This window comes from Myotis daubentonii, chromosome 3, assembly GCF_963259705.1.
Source record: "Myotis daubentonii chromosome 3, mMyoDau2.1, whole genome shotgun sequence".
Classification (NCBI taxonomy): Eukaryota; Metazoa; Chordata; class Mammalia; order Chiroptera; family Vespertilionidae; genus Myotis; species Myotis daubentonii.
In genome coordinates this window covers 80,808,114-80,832,788 of record NC_081842.1, presented here as the reverse complement: position 1 = coordinate 80,832,788, position 24,675 = coordinate 80,808,114, and the positions used below count along the sequence as shown (strand labels likewise).

The window sequence follows — 24,675 nt, the reverse complement described above, 5'->3', positions numbered from 1 at the left end:
TAATGAAAAAAAATAAGCTGTTAATTTAAAGTAAATCTTGGTTAAAAATGTATTAAAATTAACAGGGAGTTAATTTTCGGATGACATATGTACCAGAAATTTTGTCCATTAAAATCTGAAGTCCAGCCCTAGCCAGTTTGGCTCAGTGGATAGAACACTGACCTGCAGACCAAAGGGTACCAGGTTTCATTCCCGTCAAGGGCAAGTACCTTGGTTGCAGGCTCCTCCCCTGATCAGGGCGCATGTAGAAGGCAACCAATCGATGTGTTTCTTTCACATCAATGTTTCTGTTGTTTCACGCCCCCTAAAAATCAAAGGAAAAATATCCTTAGATGAGGGTTAACAAAAAAAATCTATATATAAAAGCTTAAGCGACCAAACAACTGGTCACTATGATGTGCACTGACCACCAGGGGGCAGATGCTCAATGCAGAAGATGCTCCCTGGTGGTCAGTATGCTCCAACAGTGGGAGAGCTGTTCAGCTGACGGGCACCAGATGCCGGGCTCAGGCTAGCAAGTGCAGCTGCAGCGGTGTGAGCATCTCCTGCCTCCGCGGCAGCGCTGAGCAGGTAGCAGCAGCAGGCGCAGTGGGGCCGAGATGAGCAGGAGTGGCATGGCACCCAGCCAGGGCTTGGGGTCCTCCCCAGCCGCCTGCCACTTCAGGGATCGGGCAGAAACTGGCAGTCCGACATCCCCCGAGGGGTCCCGGATTGGGAGAGGGCACAGGTCAGGCTGAGGGACCTCACCGGTGCATGAATCCATGCACTGGGCCTCTAGTAAATAAATAAAATCCAAAGTCCGTTAAATTGAGTTCCGCAAAATTGAGGGTTTACTGTACTTTCAAACCTGAAATCTGAACATTTAAATTCCACTGAAAGAATAGCCCTTGATTTTCTAATTTTTTTGGTACCTATAAAGATTTACAAATGGGGGAGGGAAGAAAAAGAGACTGTCATTAAGAACAAAGTTTTGCATAAACTGTATTGGTTTATTTACAATTGTAATTTATAAACATTAACACAAACATCTTTACATTAATATTACGTAAAAAGTTCTATAACTGAAATGGGGTGGGGGGGATGAGACTTCAGGACATTTCTAAAGGGGGTGCCAAGAAAAGAAAAAAATGCAACATAACAGTTGTGGAGAGAGTTATAAATATTAATTATTGCACCAGGAGCAACTTCATGCAAATGTCTTCAACCACTCAAGTAAACTTTTTATTTAAATATTAGAATAAAATATCAAAATACCATGACCTATGCTGCCTTTTATTCACTTGATTTCCATGAAGTAAATTAAAATTACTACCTGCAAACTGGATATGTCTAAATATCTCTCCTATCAACCCCTTAGAGATAATCCATTACACTTTAAAACATGAAGATTATAAGGATTTGCTACTTCCCAAACAGATTTTACAAGAAGTCATTCCACGTCCACAAATGTGTTCTTGGATTTCTCTTACCTAACATGTCTAGTATGAACCTCTCAATAAATTAAGTTGAGGAAGCTGCGAAATAAAGTAGATCACTTTACAGTTTTGTCATATTAAGAGAATAAAAATAGTTTCAAACCACTGGAATTTTAATAAGACAAGACAAAAATCAAAGAAATTTCAGAAAGTGATGATTAAAACAACTGTAGTTTATACGGCTCTCTGATTATTTGGCTTTTATTTAAGTGGATATTTGTGGTCATAGACCATAATCTCACTGAGGATAAATCAGTGTGTGCTCAACACCTGTCTTAAATACCCTAAATCAAATATTGCATGTGTAATAAAGACCAATGACATTTTTACAGATACAATTCTGTCCTCAAAATGTTACCTGTAATCTTAACATGCCTACCTACTTATATATATTGCTTTTAACTGCTCCATTTAAACCGTTAGGATGATGTTTAGTATCTGAAGCACTCGTGTTCAAATTATTAGCTAATGGTGCAAAGATGTTTGGAAATTGATGTTTCAACATTTCATTACCTGGACTGAATTTCTGAGTTGGCTGGAATCTTTATCCATTTCATTAAAAAGATAACACTCTTTTTAAGATCAGAAATGGCAAGCTAATTATTAAGCTATATAATATTTTTAGTTACTGATATTGCTCAGTGGGTAAAACCAAATGTAGCAATTAACAGGCTCTCTTCAACTAATTCTATCTCTAGTTTTCAGTGAAGACATTGCAAATATATATATATGTGTATGGTTGTTTTTAAATCTAAAAGTGATGCATGTTCCCTTAAAACAGCTCTTCAAAACAGAACTGCATTCTGCTCCCTTAGTTCATAAGGGCACAGGGTTAGTTACTTCAAAGTCACTTAATAACTGACTTTTATAATGAATCATTTTACAAAGCCAAAAATGCAAAAGAAAAAAATTTAAAAATTAACTGTCCAGAGATTAATTATAATAATTTAAACTTTTAAGACTGCTATTCAAATATCCCCATGAGCAAATGAAAGGTCTCCAGTTAGTATTCAGTCAGGAAAATGTCCATGTTTCTCTTGGTTGCCTTAATTTCTTTTGAAATACTGTTCTTTTATATTAACTTTCCAAAGCATCCAACACTTTCATGATCTGTTGTTTTATGGCTTTGGTAGCATCTCCTGCATTTGGAATCAAATACCTGTGGGGGGAAAATATATACATATTAATACGGCACTTTTTCTTCAGAACTCTGCTTAGATGTCACCTCCAGTGAGAAGTTTTCTCTTGACTCACAAAGCCAGCAGAAATGTCCTCTACGTACTCCCCAGAACTTATATATTAACATATACTCAACATATACTCATAAGCATATTTGAAAGAAAATCTAAATGCAAAAGCAAGGTGATTTTTCATAGTGTACAGCAAGGTGGAATGAACTGCAGATCAGGAGTTAGAAGGTAGATGTGAAGATGTGAAAGTCATTTAATCCCTCTCGGCTTCACATTGTTATTTATAAGATTAAATATGGTTTAGCATCAAGATCAGTGTGGTATATGGCCCTGTGCTAGTCCATGAACTCTTTGTCACTGGTTCATAATGAGACAAGGAGGAGCTTATACTAGATTGCAAATTAACTACACCATTCAGTACACTGCTTAGTTCACTGACATTTAAAAAAAATAAGAATTTGATGAAAGAAAATAAAAGCATTGACTTATATTCTGAAAAAACTTATTTGATTGCAAACCAGCTTTTAGTGCAACACTGGTACAGGTTATTCTTAAAGACCCTTCTGTCAGAAAGTTTAATTAGTTACGGTATTTACTAAAATGATGTGCTGACGGCTAAAACACAGATGACTAAGAATTTGGAAGAAAAAGACAGCAAAGAACATTAATGAAAGTGATTCAAGTATCCTATTCCACCACCTCTTCCCCTAAACAGAGAAACAAACCATGTTTAATAATGAACTAATTCAATAATTTAGACAATATCATCCCAAGAAAATCTTACCTTTCAATTGCCAAGATTTCTATTCCTGAAGCACTGCTGTTTCCATACTTGAAGGTAATTAGGTCAGGGTGTTTCTTTTTGGATGTAATTTTAACCACAGAATTTAGTGCTTGTCGAGACTGTATATAAGCCAATCCTTTCCGTGAAAGAATCTCCCTTAAACAGTACATATGTGTTGCAGTAACCAACAGATGACTTGAGAGAAAAAGCATTAAAAAAGAAAAAGAATGTTTTTAAAATGTCATTTAAAATAGCTATTACTTCAATAGCCCCAATTACAAAAAATGTTCAATTCCAGATGAAATTACTTTTGAGTTAAAAATACAAAGGTTCATTATAAACAAACTAGAGGCCCAGTGCACAAATTCGTGCACCTGTGGGGTCCCTTGGCCTGGCCTATAGGATTGAGCTGAAACTGGCTCTCCTACATATCTTGAGGGGTCCCGGACTGTGAGAGGGTGCAGGCCAGGCCAAGGTGCATGACTGGGTTCGGGGAGGGACGTGGGAGGTTGGCCAGCTGGGGATGGACTGTGGGAGGGCTCCAGGGCGTATCTGGCCTGTCTCGCTTGGTCCCGACCAGCCAGACCCCAGCAGCAAGCTAACCTTGCTAACCGAGTCAGAGCATCTGCCCCCTGGTGGTCAGTGCACATCATAGGGACTGGTTGACCAGTTGACTGTCTGCTTCCTGGTGGTCAGTGCACATCATAGCGACTGGTTGACTGTCTGCCCCCTGATGGTCAATGAACGACATATCGAGCGGTTGAGCAGCCTTAGCATACCATTAGTATATAATGCTTTGATTGGTTGAATGGACGACCAGACACTTAGCATATTAGGCTTTTATTATATAGGACTAGAGGCCCGATGCACAAAGTTTGTGCAAGGAGCTTGGCCCTTGCAGCTGCGGCAGCTTGCCTCACCCTTTCAGCCATGGCAGCTTGCCTTGGCCCTCACAGCTCCGGCTTTAGCCGTAAGGTCATCCAGAAGGTTGTTCGGCTGTCCGGTCTAATTAGCATATTATGTTTTTATTATAGATAAGCTACCTAATAAAAGCTTTTAGTTTTCCCTTATGTTTTATTAACAGATAAACCTATCACTAAGAACAAAGGTATAATCTATATAATAAAAGCCTAAATAACCGTTACAGCGGAATGACCAGAATGATCAGTCACTATAATGCACACTGACCATCAGGGGGCAGACGCTCAATGTTGGAGCTGCCCCCTGGTAGTCAGTGCGCTCAGCCAGAAGCCTAGCTCATGGCTGGTGAGAGCAGCAGCGGTGGTGGGACCCTCTCCCACCTCCGTGGCAGTGCTAAGGAGCAGTGAGTCGAGCAAGGAGCAGCAAGCAGGCAGGCAGTAAGGAGCGAGGGGTCCCGAACTGGGTGCAGGCCGGGCTAAGGGCCCCCCCCCCCAGTGCACGAATTTCGTGCACCAGGCCTCTAGTCTATATATATAAAAGCCTAAGTGACTGAATGACCTAACAACTGGTTGCTATGACACGCACTGACCACGAGAGGGCAGATGCTCAATGCAGGAGCTGCTCCCTGATGGTCAGTGTGCTCCCACAGCCAACCTCCCATGGCCGGCCAACCTTCTGCAGTCCCTCCCCCCGGCCGGCTGGCCCCGACTGCCCTAATCAGGACTGGGCAAGACAGTCCCGATGGCTGGCCAGGCCAAGGGACCCCACCCATGCATGAATTCGTGCACCGGGCCTCTAGTATTTTATAAAAAGTACAATACAATTAAAGTAATAGATTTAAAATAACAGATTTGTAGAATCTATTCTATATGGTATATAAAATATACTACCCTCCACACTTTTAACAGTATTGTCTATATTCACAAAGTATTCTCATTCAACATATCATAGCATATGCCTAATAGCAAAGACCACTAAGCAATAGTTGGGCTGCCTTACATATTTTATAATATTCTATAACTGTACCCTAAAGACAAAATGTGCACAGAATTATTAACACCACCCACCCTGTGTATCAGCTTTAATACAGTGATAATACTCATACACTTTTAGGTAATCCAATAAGAAAAATACCAGAAAAGTCTAGAATGTGGGATATTCAGCTGAACAATAGACCTAGACTCACAGGATTCATTAATCATGAAGAAACAGGTGTGGGGTGTAGAACTTTGGGTGAGACTAAATAGATATAACAGGCAAATACAGTGTGTGAACCCAGACTGGATCCTGGATCAGGAAGTACAAACAAAGACTATAAAAGATACTTTGGGGGCACTCTGAAAAATTTAAGTATATGGACTGAATGTTGAATCATGTTAATTTTTACAATTTTAAAAGGTAATAATACTATTTGAGTTATGAGATTTTCTTGGGAGATTTATGCTGAAGTGTTTAGGGTTAAGTGTTATATCTAAGCTGCTTCTGAATGGCTTGATAAAAGGGAAATTCATGTGTATATGTGTATGTATATACACACTCAAATAGAGATGGGATAGTGTGAAAAGAAGTTAGAAGCTGGTGAATCTAAGAGAGGTTTATAAAGGTATTCAATGTACTGTTTCTTTAACATTTCTTGTTTAAATTTTTCAAAATAAAAAATTACATTAAAAATCTTTCTAAAACTCGAGACACATATTAACAGAGGGAAATTATATCCTATTGTATTTGGATAAATAAAATTTCTTTTGTAGTTTGGTTTTATATTATTAACTTCTCTAAATTCAATTGTACTTCTGAAGAAGACATTTTTTACAAGTACCTAGGAAACATGTGTCCATTTTCTTTCACTTCTTTACAAGGAAAATGATGCTTGATGTCTGGCTTGTTTATCCAAGTCTGAATGTTTACAACCTCTTTTCTATCATCATCTGACATGGAAGAACTGTCAATTTCATCTATAAAAAATTTAAAGTATTAAAAGTGGGCATTACCAATTTCAAAAATGATACATTTCTTAACAGCTTGAAAAACAATTTCATTAGTACTTTGAAAAAAACACACTAGTCAATTCTTTTATTTTTATTTATTTCAGAGAAAAAGAGGGAGAGATAGAAACATCAATGATGAAAGAGGATCATTGATCGGCTGCATCCTGCATGCCCCCTACTAGGGATTGAGCCCACAACCTGGGCATGTGCCCTTGGTCAGAATCGAACCCAGGACCGTTCAGTCCGCAGGCCGATGCTCTATCCACCATGCCAAACCAGCTAGGACTTAATTCTAATGCTGCTACTATATTTCTTTATGCCACAAATACTAATACAAAAATAATGTTATGAAAAATTGCTCTATATGATAAGAAAAAGTCAGGTGAAAATACTGAGATTAAACTATCTAAGAAATTTAAGCATTTTTATTTAGATAGCATAACTATGAAATCTGACTAGTCTGTAGAGAGATGGCTGAATTTTCCAACAATGAACACCTATTTTGAGGGCAAATAGAGCAGAGTTCTTTTTCTCTTGCTGGTTCCAGATTTTAAGGAAAACAACAACAAATCCAACCTGGGATAGATAAGTAAAAATCTATATTATTTTCATGAGAGAAATAGAAAACATCCTAATTATTTTGTTCTTCTCATTTAAGAAAAAGAAATTATGGTCCCTGGGATTAAAAATTATAAATGTTCTTCCCTTCGCTTTTTAATAAATATTTCAAAATATCTATATCTATAAAAGCCTAATTGACCATTCCACCAGTAGCTATGACATGCACTGACCACCAGGGGGCAGACGCTCAACGCACAGGCATGGAAACATGAAATAGGCTGATGAATCTCAGAAGGAAGTGGGGAGGGGAGAGGGCGTGAAGAGGTTAACCAAAGATCTTATATGCATGCTAGAGGTCCTGTGCAGATTTATGCACCTGTGGGGTCCCTTGGCCTGGCCTGCGGGGATCAGGCCGAAACTGGCAGTCTGACATCCCCCGAGGGGTCTCGGGTTGCGAGAGGGTGCAAGCCAGGCCAAAGGACCCACCGGTGCATGAATCCATGCACAAGGCCTCTAGTAAAGATACAATAAAAAAGGAAATCTCATATATCTACATTCCTCTTCCCCAATCACACTCCTCTTCCTTCCTAAGAAATAGTGGCTATCAAGTTTAGTGTTACCAGTTCCATACTTTAACTATATTTGCATATAGTTAATCTTTAACTATATAAATATCCCTAAATAATATAGAGTAGTATTTTGTATTTTAAGTAAAATTTATATAAGTAGACTATTCAATTGTATTCATTTGTAATGACTACCCCGTTCCCAACATTATAAAATGTATCCATGTTGACACACACAGCTCTAGTTTTCTCATTTTCATTACTGTGCAGTTTTCCATAGTGTCAATATGTGTATGTATGAATTATGTAAACACACCATAATTTATTCATTCATTTGTTAATGGAAGGAGTTGAGATATTCAGGGAAAGATACATAACAGGATGATGGCAACAGAGAGGGTGGGGGAAAAGGAGCAAAAGAAACAAATTAGAAATAGGAGGTAGAAAATTACATTTACTGCAATGCAAGTTTTCTGGAAGGTGATTTTGTAACATGGATTAAAATGTCAAATGTGATTCCCTGTAACCTAGCAATCTTACTGCCAAGAATTTACCATCTGGATGTACTTGCAAAAGTTCATGTTCATATATGTTTAAAAGCATCCGTTGTTGCCCTAACCAGTTTGGCTCAGTGGATAGAGCCTTGGCCTGCAGACTGAAGGGACCCAGGTTCGATTCCGGTCAAGGGCATGTACCTTGGTTGCGGGCACATACCCAGTAGGGGGTGTGCAGGAGGGCTGATCGGTGTTTCTCTCTCATCGATGTTACTACAACTCTCTATCCCTCTCCCTTCCTCTCTGTAAAAAGTCAATAAAATATATTAAAAAAAAATCCGTTGTCATTTGAAACAGAAATAAAAATTAAAATGTCAATGGAAAAAGATGAAATAAACAAATTACGGCAGGTTCACATGATAGAAAAATAATTGAGGAGGTATACGGGCTGAGATAGAAAATATGCAACATGTATTACTAACTGGAAAAGGCAAGGTGAGATATGGGAGTTTTTTCATATTTTGTACATTTATGTACTGTTTTATTTTTTCTAACTTAATATACATATTAATATTATGATTACTTAACCAGGATAATCTGGCAGTGGGATTATGAACCAAAGTAATAAATTCTTTTTTAAAATATAAAGAAAGACAACCAACCACATAGAGGATGACAAATTTCCCTGACACAATATCCCCATCCTGTGGCCCTTTAAAATACTGCCTCTAGTTTCAAAAGGTTCTTCAGATGTCTGTTTTGGAATTCCCTGAACTTTGGTCCCACAGCTCTCAATCTCCTGGGTGGATGGATCAGGGTTTTTAAATTCAATCCCATGGATTTAAATACTATTTGTACACTGATGATTCTGAAATTATCACCAACTTAGACTTGTCTCCTCAATTAAAGGCTCCTATAATCAACTGGCTATGCAACATTTTGCCTTGGATTTCTAATAGGCAGAACCTCAGATGTTTCAGACGAACTCTTTTTTTTTTTTTTTTAAATATATTTTATTGATTTTTTTACAGAGAGGAAGGGAGAGGGATAGTGAGTTAGAAACATCGATGAGAGAGAAACATCGATTTAGCTGCCTCTTGCACGCCCCCCTACTGGGGATGTGCCCACAACCCAGGTACATGCCCTTGACCGGAATCGAACCTGGGACCCTTGAGTCCGCAGGCCGACGCTCTATCCACTGAGCCAAACCAGCTAGAGCTCAGACAAACTCTTAATAAAAAAAAAAAAAACAGTCTTTAATTTCCTCTACAGAATCTCACTGTGTCTTTTTTCTTTTTTAATATATTTTTATTGATTTCAGAATGGAAAGGAGAGGGAGAGAGAGAAACATCCATGATGAGAGACAATCACTGATTGGCTGCCAAACAGGGAACAGAGCCCGCAACCTGGGCATGTGCCCTGACTGCGAATTGAACCACTGTACCGCACCGGCTGGGCACTGTGTCTTTTTTTTTTTTTTTTTTTTTTTTAAAAGCAGTTGTTTGCTACTCCCAAAATAATCTTTATAATCACTCCTGGTGCCTGAGGAAAGAAGTCTGTAAGTAAGTGTAGTACTACACCTGTGTCGTATTCTTCTTCATCCCCAATGCTGAACACAGGTTTCACACCACGGTAAGGCTTGCCCACTCTGTCACTGCTGCTCACATGCCTATATTCAAAGAATTTTAGGGGGGGGAGGGGGAACATCACATAAGTTATTAAAGATTTTAACCAAGTATCATTTGACTACTCAAACAAATGTAAATGTTCTTTGCCCACGTACAACCCAGTTTTAGGATAGCTATGTTAAGGAAATTGAAACAAGATAAGGAAATGTTAGCAAAAGTGGCATAAGGACTTGGTGGCTGAATGTTTTCAAATCTGTAAATATTAAATTTGAAGCAATTTTAATATTCATTATAAACCAAGGCTTAGCCCAGCCAGAGTGGCTCAGTTGGCTGAGCATTGTCTTATGCACCGAAAGTTTGCCGGCTCAATTCCCAATCAGAACACATACCTGGGTTGTGGCACTTACATAAGGAAACTAATTGATGTTCTCTCTCACATCGATATTTCTCCTCTCCCCTTCCCTCTCTCTAAGCATGTCCTTGGGTGAAGATAAGAAAACAATGCTTAGATCTGTGTGGCCTTAGAGAAGTTACTAAACCTCTCTGTGATTCTGCTTTCTCATCTGTAAAATAACATCTACCCTTCATGGTTATAAGAATTAAACCGTTTAATATTGTATGTGTGTAATTACACAATGATTTCAGAGAGGGAGAGAGATAGAAACATAAATGATGAGAATTATTGATCAGCTGCCTTCTGTACACCCCACACTGGGGATTGAGCCCGCAACCCAGAAATGTGCCCTGACCAGCAATCAAACCGTATCCTCCTGGTTCATAGGTTGACACTCAACCACTGAGCCATGTTGGCTGGACAAGCCAGTTAATGTTTTTTAAAGCTCTCAGAACAATGCCTGGTATATAGCAAGTGCAACATACATGTTGGTTAGACAATATAGATTATGGAACCAAACATTCAAATTCTAAGAGTGCTTAAAAGTTTCATAGGGGTGTGCAAGTGTCTTAAGGTTTTTCCTCCCATTTTTTATTATTGTTACGTTAATTTTACTAGACACTAAGATTCTACTTCTAATACATAAACATAAGCCATGATATGAATCTGCCTTTCTTATTCAAGTGAAAGAAGCCTAAACAACATGTAAACTCAAAATTGGTTAGTTCTGCAGGAAGTATTACCTCTTTTTTAACATAAAAACTTTACCTCATTACTTTGCAGATAATTTTAACAAAATACTTTGGGGAATAAACATTTTATTATTTGTAGGATAAAGTATGAAGAGAGTCCAAAGTGGGGAAAAAATCAAGTTACCCTATCATTACTTAGCCTTAGAATTCAATTTTTCCACAAGATGGATATCAAACATGTATTTTAAATACTTTTCTAATACATTTCATCAATAAAAATCTTATCACAACCTAATTTTGTTGAAAGGCTTAAATTTTTACTTCTTCAAAACAACATTCCTCAACAGAAAATCAATTTGAGTTGAGTGTCTAACCAGACATTCTTTGGGAATTATAAGTTAGGTTAATCACTACATAGCTTACACTTTGGTTAAATTAAAATCATAAAATAATTTGAGCTTATGTTAAAATAAATCTAATGTAAAATTATCCTGTAAATTATCAAACTATTCTCATTAGATAAAAATTCAAAAACCTATGAAACTCAGATTCAGCTTTCTTACAAAAGGCAAAGATAAAGATAATATAGCTTTATCTAAGAATACTTTAGTGCCATCCTATCTAATAAAAGCCCAGCAAGCCGGAACCGGTTTGGCTCAGTGGGTGGAGCGTCGGCCTGTAGACTGAAGGGTCCCGGGTTCGATTCCGGTCAAGGGCATGTACCTGGGTTGCGGGCACATCCCCAGTGGGAGATGTGTGGGAGGCAGCTGATCAATGTTTCTCTCTCATCGATGTTTCTAACTCTCTATCTCTCTCCCTTCCTCTCTGTAAAAAATCAATAAAATATATTAAAAAAAAAAAAGCCCAGCAACCAAACAGTGGAATGATCAGAATGACCAGTAGACAGTCGCTATGATGTGCACTGACCACCAGAGGGCAGACGCTCAACGCAGGAGGTGCCCCCTGGTGGTCAGTGTGCTCCCACAGAGGGAGCACTGCTTGGGCTGACTTGGATGAGCAGCTGCTCTTGCAGCAGGAGCAGCCACTCAGGGGGCGGGTCCACAGTCGCTCTGCTGACCAGGATGAGCAGGCCAATCCCCACAGGCCACACCCCCCACCAGTGCACGAATCCTGTGCACTGGGCCTCTAGTCTAGATTATAAAATTATATGAGAATTAAATTATTGCTTCTCTCCTGATATTAAAGCATAAACTGCTTACTACAACATAGAAAGTAATAAAGGTAATGTTTATAGTGAATGCTTGAATCAGAAACCAAGTATCTGAAGAGAGAAATAGAAAAAAAACTACAATGGAGTTTTTATAAGAAGATTGCTAAAGATTACTGAGATGGTTCTTAAAAGACTGGCTAAAAATTAATAAAATTCAATGGATGGACTTCTTTTTTAAAGCAGCATATCTATTCTTTCTTAGTAAAAATAATAACAGAAGCATCTACAAAATAGTTTGAGACGGTTTTTACTTAATTTGCTAAGCTCAGAAGGAGCTAACATTTCATTCCAACATTTCACAGAATTTTACTTTCAAAATTGGTATATCTGCCTCTGGACCAGAGAAGATAATTTAATTTTTTTTTAAATTAAGAATCTGGGAGAAAACTTGGGAGTTAAATAAAATCAGATTAATTCAATGGTTGTATAAGAGAAAATAGAATGGTGGTAATTCACAAACATTATAATTTTAAAAGATGCAATTTCCTTTAAAATAGTCTTATATAAAATTATAATAGAAGCCCTTGTAATGGGTTCTCTATATGAACAGTCATAGCAAATAAAAGCCCTTATCAATCAGTTGAGAGTAAACTATTGTTTTTAAAATTATATTTCTAGTCACTGGGAATATTGAAATGACCTGAGAAAAAGTCAAGTCCATTATTCTAAAGCTTAACTTACAGTCAAAGTATGACAAGATTTTCTTTTAAAATGTTCATAGGTATTGCTATAATTGATATTCTAATTTAAATTGCAGAAACATTCTATGAGTATAAAAACTGTTAAGCCATATACAAGTATTAAGTAAAATTCTTTTGTTCATCCTAATTGAAGATCCTTTCAAATTTATGGGATCTAATGACAAACAGCCCATCTCAATGAGGCAGAGAAGAGATGGGTAATACATTAATATGTCCATCATGACAATTTCTTTCAATGAAAACCAAAGGCAGGACTCCAGAACTGTGGTTCTTTGGAACCAATTTATATGTTAACTCATGAACCTAAATACATACACTTTATTAAGAAAAATCTAAAATATCATAAAACTAGAGGCCCTATGCATGAAATTTGTGCAAGAGTAGGCCTTTGCAGTCCCGGCTTCATCCAGAAGGTTGTCTGGACAGTCGTTCCACTGTTCTGTCAATTTGCATATTACGCTTTTATTATTACAGATGACATAATGAACATGAATTATCCAAAATTTTGAACCATGAATTGTGCTTTTTCCCCAGGTACTATAATTTTCTCTACCATTACGGCAGGACACAGAAGTAAATGATCTCCAAAGCTAAATAGCCTGTCAACTCTGAAACTACTTATTTTCTTTGTTTTACCTCCCTCTGTCTCAGAATAAAGGCTGCAGGTTTATGAAATTCTTGGATTCAAATGCACTTGCTTTTCATTTGAGGAATGGGAGATACAAGGAAGCATGCAAGAAAAAAATTTTTTGATGATCAAAGAAAAAACCAAAAAGAGATCAGCATCACATGTACTCCTAAAAGCAGAATGAGAAAAGTTTAGCATTTGAAACAGCTACATGGAATTTTAGCCAAGACAGCAGGAGGCTTATAGACAGCATGAAGCATGCTAAAGGAAAGGATGGCCCAACAAAGCTGCTCTACTCATTGGCTTACCGCTCTGCACATGTTCTGTCTGGCCAAGGAAGATTGAAAGACATTCTACAGCAAATTGAGGCAGAGGACAGAACAAAATGATTATAAAACCACAACAGTTTTAAAACAAAAATATAGCACAATCAGTTTTTCTAACCCAGAGTGTACATTATAAAGAAGATGTTTCAATCATCCAAAGCACAAAGAAAAATTTAAAAGCCTGTTTCAAGTGACTCCTTAACAAAGTCTTTTCATTTTATCACTAGTTCATTTTAAAATAAAATTAATGAATTTTAAAATAAAAATATTCAATTTTCAGGCTATAAAATGTAGCAATAGTACTGTAATTCAAAATGCACTAATTAAAAGTAAAAATGTTAAAGGCTTTTAAGAGCAGACATATAATTTAATGAGCAAAAGAAGTATTTTGTGGTAAAACACTTTAACATTATTTACCAGTTAACCATTTTAGACAAGATTCAATTTTTTGAATTAGTGAAAATAACCTATTTTCTTCTTTACTATTTACTGGATGGGAAAACATATATTTTTGTATGTTTTTTGTATACTTAAAAAAGTGACAAATAGTAAATTCCTGACATTTAGTTCTTAAAGACAAATATTTCAACTTTCCTAGGATACTGCAGGTAAAACATGAGTGAAGTTAAATACTGTAACACATTGCCCAATGTGTGGACAAAAATATATTGTGTACTCACAATTCCAGAAAGAAACAATATAACAGATAAATTTGCTTATTATTTGTTGGCTATGTCCTTCATCTGTAAGTAATGGGAAGCTAAGGGTCTCTTACATTCTGTGAACAAAATTCTATGAAGATCTGAACTATTGAACTCCAGAAAATGTATTTCTGCTTTACTTAGCATAACCAGATTTTCTAGGTTTTAAATTCCAAAAGCAGAGGAAGAGGCTCCTGCAGAGATTACTCCATTTGGTAGTTGATCCTCATACATTTGCCATGTGGGAAGCAGCTACCATATGAAGAGTAAAACATAAAATGACATTTGAATATATATTTTTAAAAATGGCATGAAGGGGCAGAATCATTACTTGCACCTTATTCTGAGCAGTAGGAGAGAAAAAAAAATAATCTGTAGACAAATTTTACAGCGATATAGAACATCTTATAATTATAATGGAAACTGAAACCATATACTTAAAAAATGTACTTTATGATCCTTTTCTAGAACACATTCGAGTCAACTAATATTTACTGTAAGATACTTTTTAGTTTTAATTACTCATCATAAACCCATGCTGTATGAGCAACTCACCGATCCACAGGAGCTGATGTATTCTCAATAAAACTGATAACTTTTTCCCTGACATTAACGGATTTTGTCTTCAAAGCAATAGTCATTTTATTTACTAGTGATTTCATTCCTCTATCATTTAAGCCATTAGAAGATTCTCCCTGAAAAATAAATAAATAAATAAATTACTAAAGAACTTCTCTCCAAACAATTAGCAGACACACTACTGCTAAAAGTTATTTAAATGTCATGGACTGAATTGTGTTCCTCTCCCTTCCCTAAATTCCTACGTTTAAGTCCTAACTCTCAGCACACTTCAGAAAGTGACTGTATGTGGAGACACTGTCTTTAAAGAGGTAATGAAGTGTAATGAGGTCATATGAGTGGGCCCTAATCCAACGTGACTGGTGCCCTTACCGAAGAGGGGGAAACACCAGGGTGCACCACACAGAAAAAGGCCATGTGCAGACAGAGCAAGAAGGTGGCATCTGCAAGCCAGAGGGTGGCCTCAGGAGAAATCAAACCAGCCAACCCTTTGATCCTGAATCTCTAGCTTTCCTAACTTTGAGGAAAAAAATTTCTGTTGTTTAAGTCACACAATCAATTTGATATGGCAGCCCTAGGTGAAAGCATTTTAGAAATGGAAGATAGAAACAAAAAATGAGGACATATATTGCACATATAAATGTGTGGAGTGTGAAGTTACCTTCCTTATTCAACAAGTAATCAAGTTTTTGAGCTTTTCTTAATTCAGATTATTCTATAAAAATGAGCGAAAGTATACAGGCGTGCCTCAGAGATATTGTGGGTTCGGTTCTAGATCACTACAACAAAGTGAATATGGCAATAAAACAAGTCACACTCACACAAATTTTTTTACTTCCCAGTGCATATAAAAGTTATATTTATACAATGCTGTTGTCTATTAAGTATGCAACAGCATTATGGCTAAAAAACAATGTACATTCTTTAACTAAAAAACATTTAACTGCTAAAACATGCTAACCATCATCTGAGCCTTCAGTGAGTTGTAATCTTGTTGTTGGTAGTCTTGCTTTGATGCTGATGACTGCTCAGGGTGGTAGTTGCTGAAGGTAGGGGTGACTGGAAATTTCTTAAAATGAGATAGTAATAAAGTCTGCCACATCGATTAACTCTTCCTTTCATGAACAATTTCTCTGTAGCATGCAATGAACAATTTCTCTGTAGCATGCAATGCTATTTGAAAGCATTTTACCTACAGTAGAAATTTTTTAAAAATTGGAGTAAGTCCTCTCAAACCCTGGTGCTGGTTTATCAACTATTAGTATATATAAACCATAAATTAATAAATCCTATATAATAAAATGCTAATATGCAAATAGACCAAACTGCAGAACAACCAAACAACTGGTTGCTATGATGTGCGCTGACCACCAGGGGGCATGTGTGAAACATGGCGGGCAGCGGCCACGGGGGGATGTTGGAGCAGGTGAGCCAGACCAAGGTGGGGTGCTGGTCACTGTCATTGGGGAGAGCCTCTGGTGGTTACTGAAAATTCTTTGCTCCTGCGCTGCGGTCTGCCTGGCACTTGCACCCGCTGATGGTGCCGGCCACGCTCGCACCTGCAGCCAGTGCTGGAGCTGCCACTCACACCTGCTACTGGTGCCTGGCGGTGGTCCTGATAACTCCATGACATCAGCGGGTGCAAGAGGCGGCTGCCAGCCCTGAGTGCCCCTGCGGGCTTCTCTACCTCCCCTGCTCCCGAGGGGCGATCGGGCAGCAGTTGCCACTCGCACCTGCTGACAGCGCCAGCCCTGCTTGCACCCATTGCTGGCACCAGCCCCAATCTTTCTGTGCCATCAGCACACGGGAGCGGGGCTGCTGGCAGACAGGGGGCTGGAGGCCGCAGCAGAAGGGGCCGGGCAGGGGCACGGAAGATGGGCCAAGACCTGCCCCTGTGCCCACCGCAGCCTCGAGGCCCACAGTTTATTTCAAGGTGCACGAATTCATGCACTGGGTCCCTAGTATTATATATAAGTTTATATAGTATCCTAAATCCTTTGTTGTCATCTCAACAATCTTCAAAGCATTTTCACCCAGAGTAGATTTCATCGCAAGAAACCACTTTCTTTGCTCATCCATAAAAGCAATTCCCCCATTCATGAAATGAGACTGCAGTAATACAGTGGCATGTTCAGGCTTCACTTTTACTTCGTATTCTCTTGCTATTTGCACCACAACTTGGCTGTTTGGCATAAGAATCTAGCTTTTAGCCTGTCTTGGCTTTCGATATGCCTTCCTCACTAAGCTTAATCATTTTTTTAAAATATATTTTATTGATTTTTTACAGAGAGGAAGGGGAAGGAATAGAGAGTTAGAAACATCGATGAGAGAGAAACATCTATCAGCTGCCTCCTAAAATTTAAATATTATGGAACTGGCAGTGGGTTCCAGTCTTCCTCTGTATGACCCATTCTCAAATATGGATGGACTAAAGTTCTAGTCTATGTCTGTGGTGGGGAGAAGACATGGTATGCAGGAAATGGGACCACTGGCCTCAGAATTATCTTGGCCCAAACTGATTGGGAGATTCCTAGAATAAGCTCACTTAAGACTGCTAGGTCATCACAGAACTCAGAATATTTCAGCTGAAGCAGAAAACTGTCACTAGGTGACACCAAACTGCAGTGGGACAGGGAGAAATGTGGATTCAGCAGGTAGACCTCCTGCACTCCAGGCTAGTTTAACTGTGCAGACCTGCTCAGTCATCTCATTAACTTCACAATAACATTACTCCTCATTGTATGTGTTTGATAATTTTGACCCTATTTCTGTTATGGTGGGGTTTATGAGTTAATCACGTTTTCTGGGCATTTATCTTAATGTGGTGACATATTTGACACATACACTTACATCAACAGAAGAACTGATACTGCTCCTTGAGCCTGAGGTACTAGCAATCCAATGGCCATATCCATTTTCTGGTCCATCCACATTAATATCTGCTAAATGCTGCTGCAATGCTTAAAATAAATGAGAAGAAAAACAAAACCCATCAAATCAACCCCTTTTGGAAAGATCCATTACTAGAGAAGTATAATAAACATGTCATAGCTGGATGAAAAAGGATCCACAGACATGATTACAGGTATTTCTTTCTGCACCTCTGAAAAGGAGCAAGGGACTTCAAGCCACAGAAAGCCTTCCCTTCCGCTTCTCCTTCCTTCTAATGCCCTCTGTACGCATATATCGCTTTTCTTAACTGATCCTGCGGGTGACAATAACTGTATATATAGGCTTGATATTTTCCTTTTTGGAAGGTAATCTTTCAAGTATTAATAGATAATTTCAGCAACATTTTCTTATGACATAGAAGATTAATAGAAAACTTACTGTTATACCTGAAACAAATACAAAATAATATTGAATGTAAACTCTAATTAAAAAAAAAAAGAAAGAAAGAAAACCTACGGTGACTTTTATTTTACCATAAGGAGATATCAATTAATCTTTGCCATAATAAAAAAAAGCAGTCTAGGCATTAACTGCTATGAAAAAAGAGTTTTTCTTGGAAAATAAATAATTCATACCTTTAGGCCAATAGTTGCTTAACACTTTATTAAAATAATCCCTTCTGTAGATCACTCTATGTCTGAGCCTCAAAGATAATTAATTATCAGGCCACGACATATGGGAGGTAATCATGATCCTTGCTAATGTCATAAAGACAAAAAGGAAACAAGTACTAATCTGAAAATACTAAGATATAACATAAGATAATGTAATTACCATTTCTTTTTCATGGTGGTAATAACGAAGATCTAGGCTCTTTGCAAGTTTGATGATCACAATACAGTTTCATTGCCTATACTCACTATACTGTACATTAGTACTGCAGGACTTATTTACTAGTTGCAAGTCTGTCCCCTTAAATAACATCTCTTGTAAAAAATGAAAACTCTAAATGTTATTACTCTGACCTAATTCTTCATAAATTCTCAAATATTTGCCTGCAGAGATTTTGTCAATTATTTTACTAACCTGGATTACCAGATATTAGTCTGCAGATTTGAAAACATCAGCTTATTTGTTTTATTCCATTGAGCCAACATTTTTCTGGCAGCTAATATCTTCAAGTAGTTCAAAAATAAAATGAAAACAAAACAAATTTAAAAAGCAAGAGTAGAAAGGGTATACAGATACAGTGAAAAGTATTCCTCCTACTCCTTTCCTAGATCCTATCTACTTCTCTGTAGAGGCAAGTCATGTGGGCAGTTATTCAGGCAACTTTACAAAAATATCTTTTGCAAATACAAGCTAACTAAACACATCTATAGAGTCTTCCGTTAAATATTTATCAATTTCCTATTATATTTGTCTATTACGTATGTTCTGCTGGCTTTGTCTTTTCTGAAAATACTGAATGACTAAAGAGAGAAAATACCCATTAACTGACTTAGTTACCTACAAATCAGCTCTGATTAATATAATTTCCACTGAAAAGTGGAGGCAAAGGGATTAATAAATTAAAATCTTACCCATAAATCCTCCACTGGCAATGCTCACATATTCTTTGTTTTTCTGTAATGGAATATAAACTTTAAATTATTCCAAAATGCAATATAATTAAAACTCCTGATAATTCTGTAAACATTGACAGATGTAATATAAGGTTATATACTAACATTATGGACTTTGGCACAGAGAGGTAAATACATTTACCTTGTGTATTGTAAGGTCTGGTACTTGGGTGGGAAGAAAGGAAGAACTTCATGGCTCTAATAAGACTGTAATTTTATGTGTATTATAGTTCCAATAGTGTAATAAAGAGTCAAATGAAAAACAAGTAAGTTGTATTTTTGGATTTAATTAGAGTGTTGTTTTTTTTAAATTTTCAAAATAGTGTGTCCTTTATAAAAAGGCAATATAAAAGCAAATATTCCGAATGAAAAAAATGACAGAATGTTATCATATTACAAACAATTTCCCCTCTAACCAATACATGCAAGGAAATATATTTTGAAAGATAACTTATAAATCTATAAATTTAAAAAGACTTAAAAAGATATCATTCAAGTGCAATGTCTTGTTTTGGATATTAGGAAATTCAGGGAAACCTGAACACTATGTTATTTTTTTATAATAAAGTCTAATAATGATAATGTGATTATGTCTGTACAAAGAGTTTATAGGTTTCAATTCTCTGCACTTCTGGATTTGTTTGAAATTATCCATGATAAAAATTGGGAGGGAAATTTCTAAGCCACATCAAGAACTTGAATTATAAAAATAGAGTTCACAATATTCCAAATTTTTGCTATCCGACCGCCCTCACAATATGCAGTTTATACCAGAGCATTTTTTGAATAGGCCAATTAAATTTATAAATAAAATGAGTTTGAGTCGCTATTTGTTATTCTGTATAAATTTCTAAAATCTTTTCTTTAATAAAGTACAAAGTTATCTTATAGTCTCTCCCCCAAATATCTCAGTACTTCTCTCATTTTGTCTTTCAAGGATTCTGTCTTCTACAATAATTTTCTCAAACCTGATTCCCAGTAAAATATAACATGAATAGAAAGGACCCAAGTTGAGTGGCTTGTGCAACACCACACCACTGTCTTCCTGATTCCATAGTTCAGGGTTACACAAAAAGAGGACTTTAACTGAGTACGGCTTTGTAGAGGAGGGGAACAGATTGCATAAAGTCACAAATACAGATTAGTTACGCTGAAGATAATTTATATTCAAACACACAAAAAGAGGTAGCTAAAAATAGTGAATATATTAAAATGAATTACACAGCTACTATAAATAGTCTTAGGACATGAATAAAGGTAAAGATCAATGCAATGGAATAATCCAGAAACAGATGCTAACGTATAGAAGAATTCAGTATATTAAAATTGTGGTATTTAAAATTGATAGCATAACTAACTGGTTAGCTACCAGGGAAAAAAATTTTATTTTTTTGCTTCCTACATACTTTTTGCATAGAAAACCATTCCACACAGTTCACAACTTAAACAAAAACGGAAACCTGATAAGCATGCAAGAAAACTCTGGGGGAAAGACCTTTCTTGGCAAGACACAAAACATACGAACTGTAAAAAAAAAAAAAAAAAAAAATACAGCCCAGCTGGAGTGGCTCAATGGTTGAGTGTCGACCTATGAACCAGAAGGTCATGGTTTGATTCCCAGTCAGGGCATATGCCCAAGTTGCAGGCTCAATCCCTAGTAGGGGGCATGCAGGAGGCAGCCAATCAATGATTCTCTCTCACCGTTGATGTTTCTATCTCTCTCTCCCTCTCCCTTTCTCTCTGAAATCAATATAAATATATTTTTTAAAAAAGAAAAACATACAGATAAATTTAACACTGTAGATAACAGCACAAAAATGCCTATGAGAATTTCTTTTTTTAAAAATATATTTTATTGATTTTTTACAGAGAGGGAGGGAGAGGGATAGAGAGTTAGAAACATTGATGAGAGAGAAACATCAATCAGCTGCCTCCTGCACAGCCCCTACTGGGGATGTGCCCGCAAGCAAGGTACATGCCCTTGGCCAGAATCGAATCTGGGACCCTTCAGTCCGCAGGCCAAAGCTCTATCCACTGAACCAAACCTGTTAGGGCAAGAATATTTTAAAGGTGATAGCAATAACAAAGCAAAGTTGAAATAATCTGCCAGCATTACCTGTAAGAAGTGTGCCAGGACCATGTTCATGTACATGTCTTCTTCCTCTCTGCCACTGCCCATGAAACAGAGGTGTTCCCCACCAGCAATGGAGCCAGACTCAATGGACTGCTTCTGTGCTTCCAGCAAGGACTTTACTGACTGTGCAAACTCGGATGGATTCTGGAGCATCTAGACAATTAAAAAAAATTAAAAACATGCCCACCCTGTGTTTCACAAACATGTGCAAAACCTGAAATAGTTTTCTAGGAAAAAAAATATTTAGTCACCATGAAAACAAAATAAAAAAAAGACTCTTATAAATAAAATTCCTGGGATAAGAAAAAAGAAATATGTGTAAATGTACCTATAATATATAAAAACGAAAGTTGAAAATTTACTGAAACATTAAGTTACCTGTACAGTGGTCCATGGTACAGATATACCATTATACAAAATAAACAGCCTAGTAGGAAAAAATGTGTGGTTACTGTTTGTTTCTTTTTAATATATTTTATTGATTTCTTACAGAGAGAAAGGGAGAGGGATAGAGAGTTAGAAACATCGATAGCTGCCTCCTGCACACTCCCTACTGGGTATGTGCCCACAACCAAGGTACATGCCCTTGACCAGAACTGAACCTGGGACCCTTGAGTCCACAGGCTGACGCTCTATCCACTGAGCCAAACCAGTTAGGGCTACTGTTTGTTTCTTAATAAATTACAGTGTTCCTTAGGTGTCATGACAAGAAAAGTTTAACACTGAGTGGAATGGTCCATGACTAAAAATAATACATTAAAAACAAGCTATATTTTTTATTTTCACTAACACAGCAAGCCATGTATTTCTTAGAGGACAGTCAGAAATAGCAGAAACCCTTTATTTATCAGCACTACTCTAGGTACTAGAGAGAAAGGAATGAAAAAATTAATTTCTCACTCTCAAGGAACAAGTATACTAATAACTACATTTTTTTTTTGAAACTACTATACTAGGGCACATTTAAAAAAGCACAGTGAAAATCCAATAAAAAATGGATAAACTATAGAAACAATTTGCTAAATAATTAAACAGCAAACTTGCAAAAGGATGCTTAATATTACTAGTTATTACCACTGTTTTTCAAGCATCATTCTTAGCAAGTAAAAAATAATTGGTAATGTCCACTAATGCTGAATGTAGAAAACAATTATTCTTGTATACGGTTTTAAAGTATAAAGGTTCAGCCTTTTTAAAGGGCAATATGGCAGTCGTCTCTTTTAAAATTTTACACATCCACACCTCTCAACCCAACAACTCTTCTTCGAGGAATCTATTTTACAGAAATATTTGCATGAGTTCACAATGTATGTACAGGATGTTAACTGCACTGATTATTATAAGAAATGTAATGTTAATTACATTTGATAAATGTATTATTAATCAAACAATAATCAAAATGTATATTAATCAAAATGCACATTAATCAAACAATAATTATGGTATATCTGTACCATGGACCAAATACTGCCATTAAAAAGAATGTACTTAAGTGGAAAGATCTCTAAGAAACTTTTAAATCAAAAAACAAATGAACTGCCAAGTGGAAAAAGAGAACAAAAAATATATAAATATGTATGACAGGTCTAGAAGACTAAGTATGCTGTTAACAGTTAACTCTGGGGATTCTCTGAAATTTTTTTTTAATTAAAGTATTTGTGAGTCACTTGAGTAAATTTTAAAACCATCTAAGTCTTCCTGCACTAATCAAGGAAGAGAAAGGCACAAAGTTCAATTTCAAGATGCAAACAAGCTAGGATTGCCTTCTGTACCTACTGCGCCCAAAACTCTCTGGGTTGTTTTACCTTCATTTTCCAGGAGTTTCCTCTCAACACCACCTAGGCCCTGCTACATGCCCTTTCAGCCGTAGCATCAATTTTTTCAGACGCTGGGAAGAGGGTAGACTGCACCATCAGCAAAAGTGTTTACTGCTCTTTCCATCTTCCCTATCCCCAAGGCTCTAATAACCTCATAACGGCTTAAATGACATCAGTCCCAAGTCTATACTACTCTAAGCATCTCTGACAATATTTAACTATTTACCTCATCTACTTCTTCAATTAAAGTGATCAGACGATAGAAATTTTAACAACTTAACACCTATTAAGAATTAGTTTATTATATACGTAAGTATTCATGATGGGAAAAAAGGCTTATCATAAAAACTTTTAGAATAATTACCCAATTATAAAAGAACTAATATTTACAGAGTACTTACTAGATGCAAGGCACATCAGGTAGCTTGTAGTCAGAAGTTTAGAATTTACTGGCCTAACAATGGTAAGCAATAGTAAGCCATAGTAAACAAAGTTTTCATCTAGCCTTTAGGACAGTGGTTCTCAACCTTCTGGCCCTTTAGATACAGTTTCTCATGTTGTGACCCAACCATAAAATTATTTTCGTTGATACTTCATAACTGTAATGTTGCTACTGTTATGAATCGTAATGTAAACATCTGGTATACAGGATGGTCTTAGGCAACCCCTGTGAAAGGGTCGTTCGATCGCCAAAGGGGTCGCAACCCACAGGTTGAGAACCACTTCTTTAGGATGCCAAAAGGGTGTCCCAAGTGAAAAGGCAACCCGAGAGCAACTTTTATCATAAGGACAGAGACTCCCTCCTTAAGCAGAAAGAAAAACATCCCTAAATTGGGTACATTTACTAGTATATTTATAAGCTAAAGAAAATAAAAAGATTTCTTCTGTTAATTAAAAAAAATTAATAAGCATTTATACTAACCAGATCTGAATCTAAGTGGAAAGCAGTTGATAAATGCCCAGCATTATACTGTTCTGCAGGACGGCAATCCACCACAAAGAACCGGACTCCTTCCTAAGAAAGAAACAATTTTTTGATGTACTAAAATTTGCCATTAGAGTTGTATTTTAGATAATACTAATAATTAACCAAAGAAGGGGGAATACATTTATTAAAAAATTGATCTCACATAGATCAGAAGGACCCAATCAATACAGATACAAGAAAATTACCTCAAGATTCTAAAACATTATATTAATTTAAAACAGTAAAACATTTTGTATATACTGTTCTTGACCAGAAAGTCTTAAAATATGTACCAGGAAAATGTCAGTTTGAATTATAAAACTAATTATAATATATTGGAACTTAATTTTTTAAATGTGAATCATGTTAAACAATTTTTTA

General features: G+C 36.7%; 1 protein-coding gene across 3 annotated transcripts in view; it reads right to left on the bottom strand.

The window, feature by feature from the left end:
* Nucleotides 1–968: 968 nt before the first annotated feature.
* Nucleotides 969–24,675, bottom strand: part of TBC1D23 (TBC1 domain family member 23) — a 71,833-nt gene continuing 48,126 nt past the window's right edge. Inside the window, exons 8-18 of one of the 3 annotated variants that reach the window (XM_059687971.1) lie at nucleotides 24,250–24,342; nucleotides 21,493–21,663; nucleotides 19,335–19,377; nucleotides 17,710–17,819; nucleotides 15,821–15,928; nucleotides 14,836–14,975; nucleotides 13,562–13,606; nucleotides 9,560–9,648; nucleotides 6,190–6,325; nucleotides 3,450–3,644; nucleotides 969–2,634 (exon numbers count right to left, since the gene is read on the bottom strand). In XM_059687971.1, coding sequence (XP_059543954.1) covers nucleotides 2,553–2,634; nucleotides 3,450–3,644; nucleotides 6,190–6,325; nucleotides 9,560–9,648; nucleotides 13,562–13,606; nucleotides 14,836–14,975; nucleotides 15,821–15,928; nucleotides 17,710–17,819; nucleotides 19,335–19,377; nucleotides 21,493–21,663; nucleotides 24,250–24,342 — 1,212 coding nt within the window. In that variant the 3' untranslated portion in view covers nucleotides 969–2,552. The remainder of the gene's footprint in view (nucleotides 2,635–3,449; nucleotides 3,645–6,189; nucleotides 6,326–9,559; nucleotides 9,649–13,561; nucleotides 13,607–14,835; nucleotides 14,976–15,820; nucleotides 15,929–17,709; nucleotides 17,820–19,334; nucleotides 19,378–21,492; nucleotides 21,664–24,249; nucleotides 24,343–24,675) is intronic. The other 2 variants (XM_059687968.1, XM_059687970.1) reach the window with 2 other exon arrangements.